The sequence below is a fragment of the Sinocyclocheilus rhinocerous genome, unplaced genomic scaffold (genome assembly GCF_001515625.1).
Source record: "Sinocyclocheilus rhinocerous isolate Xijiao unplaced genomic scaffold, SAMN03320098_v1.1 scaffold492, whole genome shotgun sequence".
Lineage (NCBI taxonomy): Eukaryota > Metazoa > Chordata > Actinopteri > Cypriniformes > Cyprinidae > Sinocyclocheilus > Sinocyclocheilus rhinocerous.
The window spans coordinates 1,340,638-1,355,890 of record NW_015626069.1 but is presented as its reverse complement, the minus strand read 5'-3'; the positions used below and the strand labels follow the sequence as shown (position 1 = coordinate 1,355,890).

The 15,253-nt window shown below is 40.0% G+C and overlaps 1 protein-coding gene across 2 annotated transcripts in view; it reads left to right on the top strand.

Annotated features, from left to right (window-relative positions):
* The window catches only part of macf1a (microtubule actin crosslinking factor 1a), a 201,704-nt gene that overhangs the window by 149,759 nt on the left and 36,692 nt on the right, over nucleotides 1-15,253 (top strand). For both annotated transcript variants that reach the window (XM_016515233.1, XM_016515239.1), the window contains 3 exons: nucleotides 15-402; nucleotides 604-1,598; nucleotides 2,665-3,165. In XM_016515233.1, coding sequence (XP_016370719.1) covers nucleotides 15-402; nucleotides 604-1,598; nucleotides 2,665-3,165 — 1,884 coding nt within the window. The remainder of the gene's footprint in view (nucleotides 1-14; nucleotides 403-603; nucleotides 1,599-2,664; nucleotides 3,166-15,253) is intronic.

Here is a 15,253-nt window from a genome sequence, read left to right as displayed (position 1 = left end):
AGGACCTAGAGGAGGTGAGGCAGGAGCTGGCAGACGTTTCACAGCAGTGGGAAGACCTCACCGTTCGTCTCACCGGCCGCTCACAGCAGATCGACCAGGCGCAGGGAACCAGCGAGTGCTACTTGGCCCTGCTCAGGGAGCTGTCTCAGAGCGTGGCCGATCTAGGTGAGAGGCTGGATGCGCAGGCCTCTCTAAGCGCTCAGCCTGAAGCCCTGCGCCGTAGGCTTCAGGAAACTGGGGAGATCCGTGCTGTGCTGGAACAGAGACGAGGTCAACTTGCCCAGGCTGAGCAGCTGTGTTTGGAGCTCAGCACAATTGTGGCCGAACCATATCTCCGAGATGAGTTACACAAGAGATTGGAGAGTGTGAGCGGGCCCCTCAAAAACCTAGAAGAACGGGCTGGTGAGTAACAGTTTGAAAATGAAGAAATTAAGACATAAATATTAGTATTGTAATTTTACAGTAGCATCTGGTAAAAATTCCTGTATCTTTTTATTTCACAATGTATATCACAGAAAAACAAATTGTCGCAATGTCAGTTTTTTTCCAGTATCGTGCAGCATGTGCATAATATTAACAGTCCCCCTCACTGCTGTCTTTCAGCTGATGGCTTGTCCCAGCTGCAGGCTGCCCTGTCCAGCACTCAGCAGTTCCAGCAGATGTTTGACGAGCTTCGTGGCTGGTTGGGCGGGCAGGCTGGGAATCACACTGCTGGGGTTTCTGAAGGCCTTCCTTGCCAACCTGATGCTCTAAAGACCCTTTTGGCCCAACAAGAGGATCTCCAGCGAGCCATAGCACAACAACGTGGATCCTATGAGCTCATCCAGGCCGAGGGGACATCTTTGCTAGCATCCCTCCCTGCTGGAGATGAGCGATTAGCCCTACAGACTCGACTAAACACCTTAAGGCAAGACTGGGAGGGCATGAACCAACAAACCTCTAATAAACATAGTCGAATAAAAGAGACACTGTCCCGTGCTGAGCTGTACCAACAACATCGCAATGAGCTTGTACCTTGGGTTGCAGAATGTGAGGAAAGGGAGGCAGAGATCCACCCATCACTGGACCCCTCCACCTTAGACGAGGCTTTGCAAAAGGCTAGACTGTTGAGCCTAGACTTGGATCGTCGTCGCCGCCTCTTAGATTCTCTGAACACGGCAGCAGATCAGCTGCTGGAGCAGAGCTGTACTGGTGAAGAGGAAGTGATGGATGAAAAAGCCCAGCTGAATCGCAGGATAGATGGTCTCTCTGAGCGACTACAGGGACGCACGGCTCAGATAGAAGAGTTGGGAAGCAGACTGAAGGAGTTTGAAGATGGGAGACTGGCTGTGGAGAGAAGACTCGAGGCAGCCAGACATCAGATCGAGGTTCAGGAGGCGCTTGGGCCGCAAGCTTGTAGCAACAAAAGCCTGGAGCGTCTTCGTAGCCAACAAGAACTGTTAAACTCTATACAGCCACAGGTAGTATACCTGCAAAATCTGGCTCTGGGGCTACTCCAGGATGCGCCCGAGATCTCCAGGGCCGGCGAAGATGGTGGCCAGAGGCTGTTGCAGCAAGCTCGTGATGCGGAAAAAGAGTTTGAAGAAGTTACTGAGAAGGTGAGAGAATCTGCACATGATCAGGAGCCTCTGGAATGTGTCAGGACTGAGGCGGTAGTTGGGATGTTATATATAACCTGATCTGTAGTTTAAGTCTGCGCTCATGTCATGTTTGCTGAAAATAAGACGCCGTCTTTTTCTGGCTGTTGGTCTAAATTTGTCTTGTTTATTTTCATAATAGCTTGTATTCAAGATTTGCCGCCAAAAGTTTAAGTATTTAAGATTAAAATACAATACAAATACAATTGTGCAATACTGCATGTCTATGCAGTACATTTTGAACATTTCATTTTAAAAAAATAAATATACTTATGTTGTAAGTGTAGCACATTTTTATTGTAATGTTATTTAAAAGTATTTACATAACAGCAAGAAATTTATTAGAGTAAGCCTCTAAGGATAAAAAATAAAGAGCTAAAGTTAGCTATCACTTAGTGAGGGATTGCAAGTTAGCCACACCAACTGGAAGTTAATTTTAATATCACTTATTTATTCATCTTTTGAAACTTGTTTTCATATCGATTTCTGCAATTTTATAAAACAGGATTATTATTTTTTTAGATTGAGAAACCAAATAACACAAACACCACAGAATTGATCAAATCCATTACTAAAACTTTCTGCTGTTTTTTTCACAAAAACTGTGTCACTTCCTGGAGAATGTTGTAATTGAGGAACTGTGTTTTGTTAGTTAAGGGGACATTACATACTGACAGGATGGAAAATTTAATTTGAGAAACAGGAAAGCCCTATATTTTAATTTTAAACTGTCTTCCCAAGAACGTATGTTTAAAACATCTCAGGAATGATTGAGTATTTCTTAGTAAATTGGCAGTGCTTTATGTTAAAAGCACTCAGGGATGTGGCAAAAATGACAGTATGCGCTTAAACCAAAAAGGTGAAATGCAAATGAAAAATTCAGGCATATTATGTAATATTATTACTGCGTACATTAATATGCTTATCCAGTATATTTAGAAACATATGATTGGTCTACTGCATAGTAGGAATGACCCACAACTTCATCTCTATTTACCTGCAATTGTCCCTTCTCTTTCCCCCACAGACAGAGCAATGCTGCTTATCCTTGGAGTCCCGGTTGCAAGGTGTGGGAGAGGTCCAGTCACATGTTCGAGATGTTTTCTCCCGCCTGGCTGATTTGGACGATGAGTTGGACAGCCTTAGCCCTGTGGGACGGGATACTGACTCCTTGGCCTCACAGGCTGATGCTGTCAGGGGCTTCCTGAGTCGACTCAGTGGCCTCCGTGCCGAGCTAGAGAGTCATGGTGGAGAATGCACGACTATGCTGCGTAGAGAGGGAAGCTCTCCTGATCTTCTGGCCCTCAGGCGAGAGACTGAAGCACTAAGCAGACAGGCAGGCAAGCTGGCAGAGCGGGGCCAGAACCGTCTGGCACTCATAGAAGCCGCAGAAGAGCGAATGAAGGAGTTCTACGCCCGTCTAGCTGACCTACAAGGGTTGCTGGGACGGGCAGAGGAGGTGCTGGACACACAGGCCATCGTGGGGACAGAAGTGGAGGTCATCAAACAGCAACTTCAGGAATTCAAGGTAGGAAAAGATTTTGCAAACTGTATATTTTTGTCTGTACTGTATCCATCATTTGCGGTATCAGATTGCTTTCTGTGCTAACCACTGTATGCTAACAATGTTCGTGTGGCACAGGCGGTTCTAAAATTTCAGTCTTAGAGGGGCTCAGCCCTCCTACCTAAACATGAGCTCATGTGGCACGGATGATTATTTCTTGTTTTTTTCCATATCTAAACAAGGTCTAGCTTATGTTGTGCACCATGTGGTTTACCCAAGTATGACGTGTTCCTGAATGAACCAGCCTTCCCCTGAATTCAGTGGACAATGATTTGCAGATGATGCAGGATGATGTTCCAGAACCAGCAAAGGATGTTGATCCAGAAACATGTTCTAATTGTGTAAATCACATCAAGCCAGGGCTGTGGGACGTGGGGGAAAAAAATCAAATTGCGATTTTTCTGATGAAAAAAAATTTTTTTTAGTGATTAAATGGGATTTTTTTTTTTTTTACTATCAAATAATAATAATAATAATACTAAATAAAAGTATCAAACAAAAGATATATTACTATTGGTATTTAGAAGTGCCCACTATAACAATATCGTGCATATTCATTACCGTGATATATCGCATTACCGAATACCTAACTGTCTAATTGTAATATTTCAATATAAAATAAATAATACATATTTTAAAAATAATAGTTTATTTTATAGTACAACTATAAAATTACAATACTAATATTTATGGTCTTAATTTCTACATTTTCAAATATTAAACCATAAGCAACCCAAACTCACATCACATTGCAGAGATGGAATTTATGTGGAGCACGGTTTGCTGCAAATCCCAACAGCTCTGAGACACTGAAAACACCAGATCATGAGCTGCTTGAGCAAATAATTTCACTTCACTCTGAAACGCATTCTGCATGTTTATATAATTAAATCACAATAAGCCGTAGTGTGGTTTTAGTTTCATTTTGGTCAGTTGTAAAGCCCTCTAGAAGTATGCATGTTTAAAAGATATTATATAAATTTTTGTATTACTGCAGGATGAAGGCTCTCGCCCTTAATAAATCCTTCTTTACCAACATGTTCTTGCTGTTTTCTTCTCATCATGTTCTCTGTGATGGTGGCAAGAGAATAAGGAGAGACATGTGAGCTCTTAAATCCTCAGCGTGGGCAGCTTGAGTTCACCTTTCCTCCCCTGACCGTCTGATGAAATGTCTGTATCTCACTTACTCATGCCTCTTGAGGGTGGCGAAAGAAAGGAGAGTGTGAGAGTGAAGAGGTGTAGGTGGAAGTGGGAAGGAGTAGAACTAAGGAAATGACGGATGTTGTGGGCGTCCGAGACCTCCAGGAGCAGGAGAGTGAATCAGTGCTGTACAAAATATGCCTTGCTGAGACTGAATCATTCCTTCCTCCGCCATGTTTGATTGCTCAGCAACAACAGTATGACTAGTTTAAAAGACTTTGAGTGGTATTGAGGTAGTCCACTGAACTTTTAGTAACATTTAAAGATTTTAAATAGCAATAAACATTTAGTACTTTCAAAGTTCTTGGAATTTGGAAGGGTGAAATTTGTCACTGTGATTTGCGTTCTTTAGAGATGTTGTAATTTCCTGCGAGGAAAATCTTCCATTGCAGGTTCTTTTTAATAGTACTGCATCCCACTGAGTGCCAACACAGAAAGCTCATTAAAGATGTCAGCACTGTGATGGACACTGAGCTAAATCTGACCGCATAACTAATCTGTGTCAGTCCATAGCGTCAATATGGGAGCATAAGAAGGGAGGGGGTCGGGGGCAAGAACCCTCTGTAGTCCACCCACTTCCAGCTCTACCTTATTTTAAACACTAACCCACTTCTAATCTATCCACCTACAACACATTTACTATAGTGTGTTCGGTGATTCATCCAAGTGTTTTTTTTTTTCTTTTTCTTCCACAAAAATATTAAGCAACAATTAAGCATATTAATCAATATTCAACATTGATAATAATAATAAGAAATGTTTCTTGAGCAGCAAATCAGTATATTAGAATGATTTCTGAAGGGCCATGTGAAACTGAAGACTGGAGTAATGTTGCTGAAAATACAGGATATACATGACACATACCTGACATTTTTCAAATATATTTCACAATATTAATGCTTTTACGTTATTTTGATCTAATAAATTCAGCCTTTTTGAACATAAAAAAAATCTTTCTGACCCCAAACTTTTGAACTGTAGTGTAGTGATTGGTAAGGCATCAGTTTTAATCAGCCAAGCAGGCAGAGTTATTGATCAGGGCTCAGATATGAATTATGCATACCCAAATTATTATGGATTTTGGGCGGTATATTGGTCTGTCATTAGTTAAATGTTTTATTTTTAATGAAGTGTCCTTGATTTGTCTTCATGTATTACTTTGTAGAAACTTGGATGACTGAGGAAGTCTTGAGAAATTCTTTTGTCTCTTCCTCATGCTTTTTTCCATTTTTGAGTATTTCTGCTGTTCTACTCCCTGTCTACCCCCTTTCTTGACTCATACCTTCACTCAGCTCATGTGGATGTCTAATCAATACAGGGGTGTTTAAGTATTAAGTCAAACCAGGACAAAAATATAAGCATATATAGTACAATAGGCTTTAAAAGATGGGATGGGATCAACTTTCCCAGTCTATTTCTTAGTATAGTAGATTTCTATTTCCATTGGGAAATATCGCTTTAAAAATAATAATGAGCAGATGCTTGGTTGTGTCTTTATAAATGCTCATTCTGACTTTGTGTGACATGCACAGCAATTGGTATTGCAAGCAAAGGCAATGGAAAATTACTTCTTCTTAACATTGTTCTTGTGACCTTGAAGGCCTTGAAATAAAGACAACCACATATCTCTAACTCATGAAGACAATACAAGATGCAGTGTGAGCTATAACACTAAAAGCAAAACAATATAAGTCAAATTATTTTTATAACTTTTATTATTTTTATACAAATAAATATAAAATGTCAGTTAAAAATTAAAACATTATTTAAAATATTTTAATTATATAAATATTAATTTTATATATTTTCATTAAAGAAAAATACTGAGACATTCATAAAATAATGTAAATTTTTCACTTAAATGCTTATGCTTATATTAATGTTATGCTGCATGAATATCATTTGTAACAGGGAAAAAAAGAAATAAATTTGAAAAATACATTTTCACAGGTGGACTTTTGAACCCCACTGTATGTATTTGCATTCTATAGGTTATTTTTAGGAAGCTGTGGAATGGGATCTCATTTATTACAAAGGGGAAGAAGAGAGAAAAACGAATAAAATGTGTTCAGAAAGACATCTTTGGTATTCATCCAAGCTGGCTGCCAGCATTCGTCATTTTTCCATCCTCTCTGCCCCATTTCTCTCCTTTCGTCTACCACTTTGTAATGAAACATTGTAGGATAAATTTTAGTGCAGCCCGTTTGTCTGCCACAAAATAGTCTGCTCTCATTTTCGCCTCGCCCCACGCAAGCCAGACTCCATTTCAAAGACACCAAATCCAAATGATGTCATTGCTCAAAGGGGCGGAGAGGGAGGGGTGATCCCGTGTGTGTGACTGAGAGGTTTTTTTGTTGTGTAAGCTCCGTCGGGGCAGCTGCGGGTGGCACGGGGTATTAAGAGAAGGTGTCAGATTAGTCAGTATCATTGTTTAGCTTTTCAACAATGAGCGTATTGAGATGTCGTGGAAATCGGCTGGAGAGAAACAGGGAAACTTGTCACACTTGTGACTTGAATGTGAAATGTCTTGCCGGTGTCGTCTGGTGCTTCCCGTCTGGATATGTTCTCATATTTAGCAGCAGGTTGGCGTGTGCTGTAGGATGAGGTGTAGACACAGAAGGTGTGTTTGTATGTTGTGGGAGTGTGCCCGCAGGTCCATGTGTGAGAATGTTTCTAATTCCAGTCCGTGTGGAGCGTCTGGCATCCCAGCTGTCTCCCCTCCCTGGACCCTGCAAACACACTCACACACGTTCTCATAAGCAGGGTGTGGTTGCCCCCTCTCCCTAAAATTCCTGTCCCTTATGTACCCTTGTGTGCTCCCATGTCGCCCGGTCCCAGAGCAGCTGAGGCTTGAGCCGGCGCTGCGGGATAAAGTGCTAGACTGGAGTAAAACGAGGGCCCCCTGTCCAACTGGGAATTCCTTTGCAGGGCTGTTGGGATGAGGGAATGGCTTCTAAATCACATCAGGTTGTCCATGCTGTCCTCACCCTCACTTATATCATGACTTATATCATGTCACCCTCGCTTATATCTTCACTCCCTTTACTCTTTCCATCCCTCCCTCACTCCTGCCGGTTTGTCTATTTTTATTGACCTCTTTTTACGTAGTTTGTGATCACATATTTTTTCCTCCACAATAACATCTGCAGAGACTATGTCATGACCTGCCCTACCCCCACCCAAACCTTAGGGGTTTCCCTCTAACATCATCAATCTTGTGGCCTCACAGTCACATGAAGCAGATTAGCGCTGATTATTTTTCTGGAAGAATTCATTTATCACAATTGCAGTAAGGTAATGCAAAGTTCTTGCAATATTAACATATACTGAATATTAACATGGTTAATCTCATGAAAAAAAAAACTCCCAAATAAAAATGAATAACATAAAAAGTAATAATTTACATTAAAGGGGTCATGAATTGTGAAATCAAATTTCCCTTGATCTTTTGTGACATGTAAGAGGTCATTGTACTATAAAAATATCCTGTAATTGTCAGAGCTCAAAACTTCCTTTTATTGAAGCCAAGATCAGAAAACGACTCTCATTATGTCACATTATGACGTAAAAGTGCAACGAAAGCCCACCTCTGCAGAATCAGATCAATGCCTACCTCTACATCATTGTGTCTTTGGCCCCGCCCACTGGAGCATTAGTGAGATGAGAAGGAGAGAAAAGCAATACAGGAGCACTGGACTAAAAAATAACATCACCTTCCACAGTGGATCCTAATGCTTGGAAAGTGCTTATTTATTTTCAACTATGAGGATGTATAAGTGGAACATTATTTGTTTGTTCAGTACATTTCACTGTGAATTTTTTGGTAAATCAGTCGCATTTTCGGGGCGGACTTTGCAAATTTTCTGTAAGGTACGGATCCGACCATAGACTGTAAAAAAAGATCCGACAGTAATACCACAACATGTAAGTGTTCCTTCTAATGTTTAAGCGTCAGTAAATCAAGCCAGTGACTAAACAGTCAACTACACATTGTTTCTCTGAGTACCGTGAAAATAATCTGTTATTTAAATTGTGATTAAATTATATACAGAAAGCGATCAAAAAACACTCCCTTTATAATTGCTGGAGCTTTCAATCACACAGCGCGAGTTTATTATCAATTACGCAGTCTACACTGCACAATGAATCTCTTATTTACATAATGTTTACACTGTTAGTTGTGATGAAAGCATTCGTGAGTCAACAGTCTGTCATCGGCTACAATGAACCTTTCATGCGACGGGAGTAGATCTAAATATAATGCTGTAATCAACACTTTTCACGATTAGTTCATCTCAGCAGCTGTAATAGTAAAAACGTAGTAAAAGTTTTCGAGACAGCTCCACGTGTAATAGGCTACTTACTTCGTATTTCAGCCAATCATAGCTGTGGGTGTTTCCATTGAAGTCTCAGAGCAGACGCGCCCCTCCCAACAGAGCGCTCAAATCAGAGGGCTAAAATCAGGGTAGAAAAAGCCCTTTTATTACAAAATGATGACAATTTTTGATGTAAAAATCATAGTGACATTATAAGTGCACCTCAAGAAAAAAATGCAGTTCATGACCCCTTTAAGTGCAACAAATCTTACCATGATGTATACTTACACACATTTTGGATATCCTGTCGACCCAGAGATCCTATCGAACTTTCAGTTGGGTCTAGTTAGATAACAGTATTCCAATCTTTGCTACAGTCTATGATTGTGATGATGATATGTCTTTTGTAGCCTCGTACAGCTTTTTGTGTTTTTTTTGTGCCATCTCCGTGATCTCTGATGTCATTCTAGTATTATTTATGTTTCTGTGGAACATCTTCAACCTCAGAGTGAAAGTTCTGTAAATTTAATGTTTCTGTCAGCCTGCTCATTTTCAGTTTCTTTTTTGCACTAAAGGTTTGATTAATTTAGGATAACATGATTAGACTAATATGATGACTTAATTTCTCTAAATTGACCCTGTTCTATACATCACACACTGGCATTCAAGTGTATGTGCACATGCGTGTGTTATGTCATGCTCTCTCTAGCTGTTCCCATTGCCTGATATTGTTTCAGCTGTTGCGCATTACTGTGGCATTCCATAGAATAGCCCACTTTCCCTTCCAGTTATTCTCAATTAGCTCACCAACAGAAATAAATAGGAACTTAATGTAAATCGGGTGACCCCACTGACATTTGAAAATAATTACCAAGATAATTATCAGTGTAATGATGACTGGGTGTGGGAACAAGAGGTTGTAATATTTAATTTTACATGTTTTTTTTGTTTTTTTTACAGAATAACAAATAGTTTTAAAGGGGTTCTATTATGCTTTTTCACTTTTTGAATTTTAGTCAGTGTGCAGTGTAGGCATGGGCCGGTATGAGATTCTGACGGTATGATAACCTTAGATAAAAAAAAATATCACGGTTTCACGGTATCACAGTATTGCGATTACAGCTCTAAAATATGTTATTTTTAAATGTCTGGGTAAAAAAACTACTTTTTTTTCCCACTGAACACATTTTATTTTTAAGAAACATATAGAACATTTTGGAACAGTAAACATGTCAGGCTAAATAATTAGAATAAATAATTAAATTCTTCTTAATTAAATGCAGTCACTTAAGTGAGCCTAAACATTGTGATGTCACAAAGCGGCCCATTAGAATATCATTAAAATAATTCCCACCTACGGAAATTCGAATGGTTGGGGGCTGGGGAGGGGCGAGATCATGGTTAGAATGCTTGGTTGAGTGCATCAGACAAGACGACAGCGAAGAAGAAGAAGTGCTGCTGCAGAGTTAGTGCATCAGAGAAAACGAATAAGAAGAAGAGCTGCTTTAGCATCAAGTTTTCACCGTCGAAGAAACGCTGTTTTTTTTCATATTGCGGACAGTACAATACTGGACAATGATGTAATCTGCAGAATTTACACTTCAATTATGAGACTATGGTATAAATAAATTCACTGCAATTCATGTTAGAATGTTAGAATTAAAGAAAAATAAACAATACATATTACCGTTGCACTTATCTGTACATAGTAAATGCACTTATTTTTAAGCGGTTGTTGACATCGTATCTAAAACGTGATTCAGCCAAAAAAAAGAAACAACATTAACGTTACCACTCTAATATGTCTTGCAATATCTGTGCGTGCAAAGGTTCTGTGCGATCCTCTTGTTCAATATTCTCGGGGTCTGAATCCGGCTCAAATTGATATGGCAATATTGACGCCATCCTTAACTATACCGGAGCAGATGGAACTTGCTGTTTTGGCAAGGGGCGGGGCAGTACTGAAACACCGTCTAAGCTGTTCGCCAATCACAACGCACTGGGACAGCTAACCAATCACATCACATTTCGTTTTTCGAAAAGGCTGGCCTTCATCAAACCTGGAACTAATCGAGCTGTTCATGCCAGGCTGGGGAGAAAGGTATTATAATAATGTAAATTATGTGAAAAATAATGTGTTTTTCGAAACACCAAGCATGAGAGCATGTTCTAGTACACCCCCAAAACAAAATCAAGACTTAATAGCATAATAAGAGCATAATAAGACCCCTTAAATAATATAAAAATATTAGCTAAATGTGAAACTAAAGGTGAATGTTGTAAATGTGTTCAAAACTTATTTTATTGCTTTAATTTTGTGGCAAGATCAGACTCCTCTCTCATTCTTAGGAGAGGTGTTTGTATTCCTGTCTCTGCTCCATATGTCTTTGTGTCAGTGGTGGTGAGAGAGAACAAATGCACACATTGAGTCATTCAGGTAAAGCCTTGTGGTTAATTATAAATCTACTGCTGAGATAGAGAAAATGAGAGACATGCTACCTAGTAACCAGTGTGGCAATGGGAACGAGAGAAAAGGGGAGTAGATGAACAACCGAAACAAACAGATGAGGCTTTTAGTACCTTTTACTTTTAGTGCAATCAGGCATGGAGAGCGAGTAGGAGTGGGCAAGCAACAAAGAAAAAAAAAAACAATATCAACAGGTGCTCTGCTGAGGCAACAATTACTCCTCTAAAGTCAATAATGTTCTCGGGCCTCGTGCTTGTTTTGCTGAGTGACCGCCAGTCTTTAAATGGGGGCTGTTTTAGTACAAGACACAAAGCACTATCAGCACTTTACCTATGCCAGTCAGTTCATTTTCAACAACAGTCTCTTTAGGGGATTTTGGGGCTTTGAACCCCTCCCTCTTCCTGTCTGAGTCAAGACTCTTTAACCAGGCGTGACAAACGGCCAAATGACCAGTCACTGAAAGAATGGGGAAAAGTAGAGTGGGGGATGCACCAGTCAAGCAGTCATGAATTCAGTTGGTATCAGGAAGTGTAATGATAAGATAAGGTTTGGATAAGTTACACATGTTTAAAATCATTGTTTTGGTCTCATGTTTTATTTTATTTTGTGTACAAATGAATTTGATATTACTGTTTATCTTCCAGTTGTGTCTGGGATGCACATGTGTCCGGTTTTAAATTAGACAAGTAATACAGCTCACTGAAATCTAGTCTGATGTGGGTCGAGGGAGAGAGCACAAGCACCAGCAAAATGGACAACAAACCTCTTTTGTTTCTGTTGGGAGGTTTGTGTTGGAAGCGGCCATGACAGCTGCAACCCAACTGACACAGAGGGGGAAAGAGTTTATAAGAAAGACAGAGTATTTAGCTTGCTTGAGATGCAGGCCACGGGGAGCGTGGTGGTTCAGAGCAACAGTTAGATCGCTGAGGACGAACCAGCCCCTCCCCCTTTTCATGCATGAGTGTGTGCATTTTTCTGTATACATTTGTGCTTCTTGGACTGAGTGCTAGGAAGAATGGGCAGACATGCGTTCAGTGTTTATTCTCTGCTGGAGCTTCTTAAAGAAATAGCTCAACATTTACTGTCATTATTTACTGACCCTTATTGAAATCCCAAATCCATATGACTTACTGTCTGCCATGGAGCACAAAGGAATCTTTTCCTTGTAATCACAGTGAATGGCTACTGAAGCCTTTCAGCGGGGACTTTTGCGCTATATTCCACATCTTCTAAAGTCATATGATTGCTTTGTGTGAGTAAAAAAAAAAAAAAAGGTTATTTCATTTTTGGCATGTTAATGAAAGTTCATTACAGAAGTAGTAATGTCTAATGTGTCAGTGAATAATGATTTATATATCAGTTTGGTTCAAAACATAGAACTCAAGTTGCATTGGCCTTTTTCCTTGATGCGTTTCCATCCTTTTTGAAATGTAATTGCATGAAAAAGAGCCTGGAAAAAAACATTCTTCAAAATTTCTCCTTTTATGTTGCACTAAAGAAAATCATGTGGGTTTGAATGCCAAGAAGAGTGAACTTTGAAAGAAGGATAGACAGATTGTGATCTGCAGTAAAACAATGAGGTGCTTAGCACAATATGCACATAAAAAAATTAAATATTATATTCTTATATTCCAGTTTCATGTTGGTCTGGGTTGGTGGACACTTCTAAGTGGAATGTTCATTTATTTTCATGTTGCGTTATCCTATAGCCCCTCATCAGAGGCTCCAGCCCCCCCTTATGGTCTGTCCTGACAGGATTGTGTTACAGAAGAGTAGCAGACGGGAATGCACAAGTAGGATGTGTGAATATGGCAGACTTTTGTATGTCCTCCTGTATTATTTTGCTGTTACAGAGGGCCCATCAGAAAAAGGAGGGAGGGGACAGAACAGTGAGAGGGAATGTGTGCAGGGGATTTTTACTTCCACGTATGACAGTTTATTTGAGGGGGTAAAGAAAGCCAGCCATTATTTTTTTTTATTCCCTCACACAGGCTCCCTCCTCTTTCAGCATGACCACTCCCACTTTTAGTTATCATTTTCACTCTCACTTTTCCTGTCTGTCTGTCTATTGTAATCTTGAGTTTGTGTTTTGCCTCAGGCATGTGCTCTTTTTTTGATTGGGAGTGTTTATCCCAGCTGATTCAGGTTTATATTACAGAAAAGTGATGAATATAACAAATACAAAATGAGAATGAGCTGTATCAGTCACACAGTTGACTCATTGAAAGCTCACTGTACACATGATAGAAGAAAACTTTTAGTGAACGCTTTGTAGCCTCTCCAATACTATTTTTCGTTTGCAAAGATGGTTTTTATAGCGCGTAGAACGCGATAAGCTGCACCCTTTATCCAGTGATTCTGCAGAAACACGTCAGATCCCTGGATTGGTCACTCGCACTGACTCCATGGTCCCTCCTCCCACTAACTTTATCTTGGGCTCACTCCTATAGCCTTGTCTCGTGTGTTTTTTTGGAAGGGGAAACCGGCATGATTGGACCACTTTCTGTGTTTTAATACCATAGCAGGAAACAGAACAAACGGAGCTGAATTCAAATAAAAACAGAGAGAGAGAAAGGAGGGAGAGAGAGCAAGTGAAAAAAAGAGAGCCGAGAGTGTGTGTGCGAGAAAGGGGGAGTGAACGAGAGAGGAAAACTGGGAGATTTTTTTAGCAGCTGCAAACCATTTCAGCTGTGTAGTGGCTTTAGAACAGACACAGAGAAAAGCGTGTACGAGAAAGAAATTCTGCACAAGAATAAATCAGAGAAAAGAAGAGCAAGGAGCTTGCGTGGAGCCTAGCTGAGCCCTTGTGTTTGGAATACTGAAAGAAGAAAATAAGAGAAGAGGGAGCGTGTCCAGGGATTGTCTGGAAATCACAGTGCCTGAAGTGCAAGGCAGCACTTGGAATGAAGCTCTGTCTGGGTCTCTGCCTTCTGGATACAATCTCTTGACTCTACACTCTCTCCCCGGCTGCACCGGACTCATTGGATCTCCATATCCTCAACCCTCCTGGACACAGATGCCTTTTGGACCCTTGGATTTTTCCCCAAGCTCTAGATGAAAGGATTGCCCAAAAGAAATTCTTATTTTTTCATGTTCAAAGAACATCTTTTTTTTAACTTTTAATATGAAATGAACATGTCACAAAGAGTGTTGGATTTCATTGATTTCAATCCCTCGTGCTCCGTCTGCTGAAGAGGACTAGATAAAATAGGAGGATGAGGTATTTCAGACACAGATGGCTTCTCTTCCTGACATGCTCTATTAATGCTTCATTATAGGATTAAAAAGAGGAAGCAGAAATTGATAAAGAATACACGGCCGGAGCACTGGTAGGACTGTCAGAAACGTGAGTCTGTTATGGTTTTTATGACTGTTTCTTTAAATATCTTTAGTGTTATCAAGTAAATTTACAGTGTTTTTTTTTTCTCAAGATGCCTTGTTTTTGGAAATACTTCCAAGGAATTATCACTATTACATTATATACTTAGAAGAAAAAGGGAGATGAGAGACAAAATCTCCTGACTGACACTTTTTGTTTTTCTTTGCTGAACTCAGTTTTGTGTAACAGAGTGTGGACTTCTCACCTTAAAAGGAGCCTCATACAGCTTTGGCTGCTGCTCTTGGAGATGGTGAAATTAGCTGAAGCCCCGCTTTGATTTTTCCTGCTGTGGCAGCGGGAAGGAGAGTCAAGAGGAAGCAGCACTAAGGAAGAAAAAGATTTTGGATTTTGCTCTTGTTTTGAGGGTTTAGGACTCAGCGGTTCATAAAGGAAACAAAGGAATATTGTCCATAAGGGATGTTATTATCCTGTTATGGATTTTCCACGTCTGACTCCGACACTTATCAGCCTTTTTGTATATTTTTCTTAATATTTATTATGTTACTTCAAAGATTTATCTGTGCAAAAGAGACATTTCTAATGCATATCAGCACTGCATGTGCAGATGCCGCCATGTAGCTCTGAATCGAGGGCTCGTACCTTTTCTTACTTAGATATTTATGCTGGATGTTAAGCATCGAAACACATTGTATACTGAGAATTCAGTGCATGACCATGTATGCCTTTATT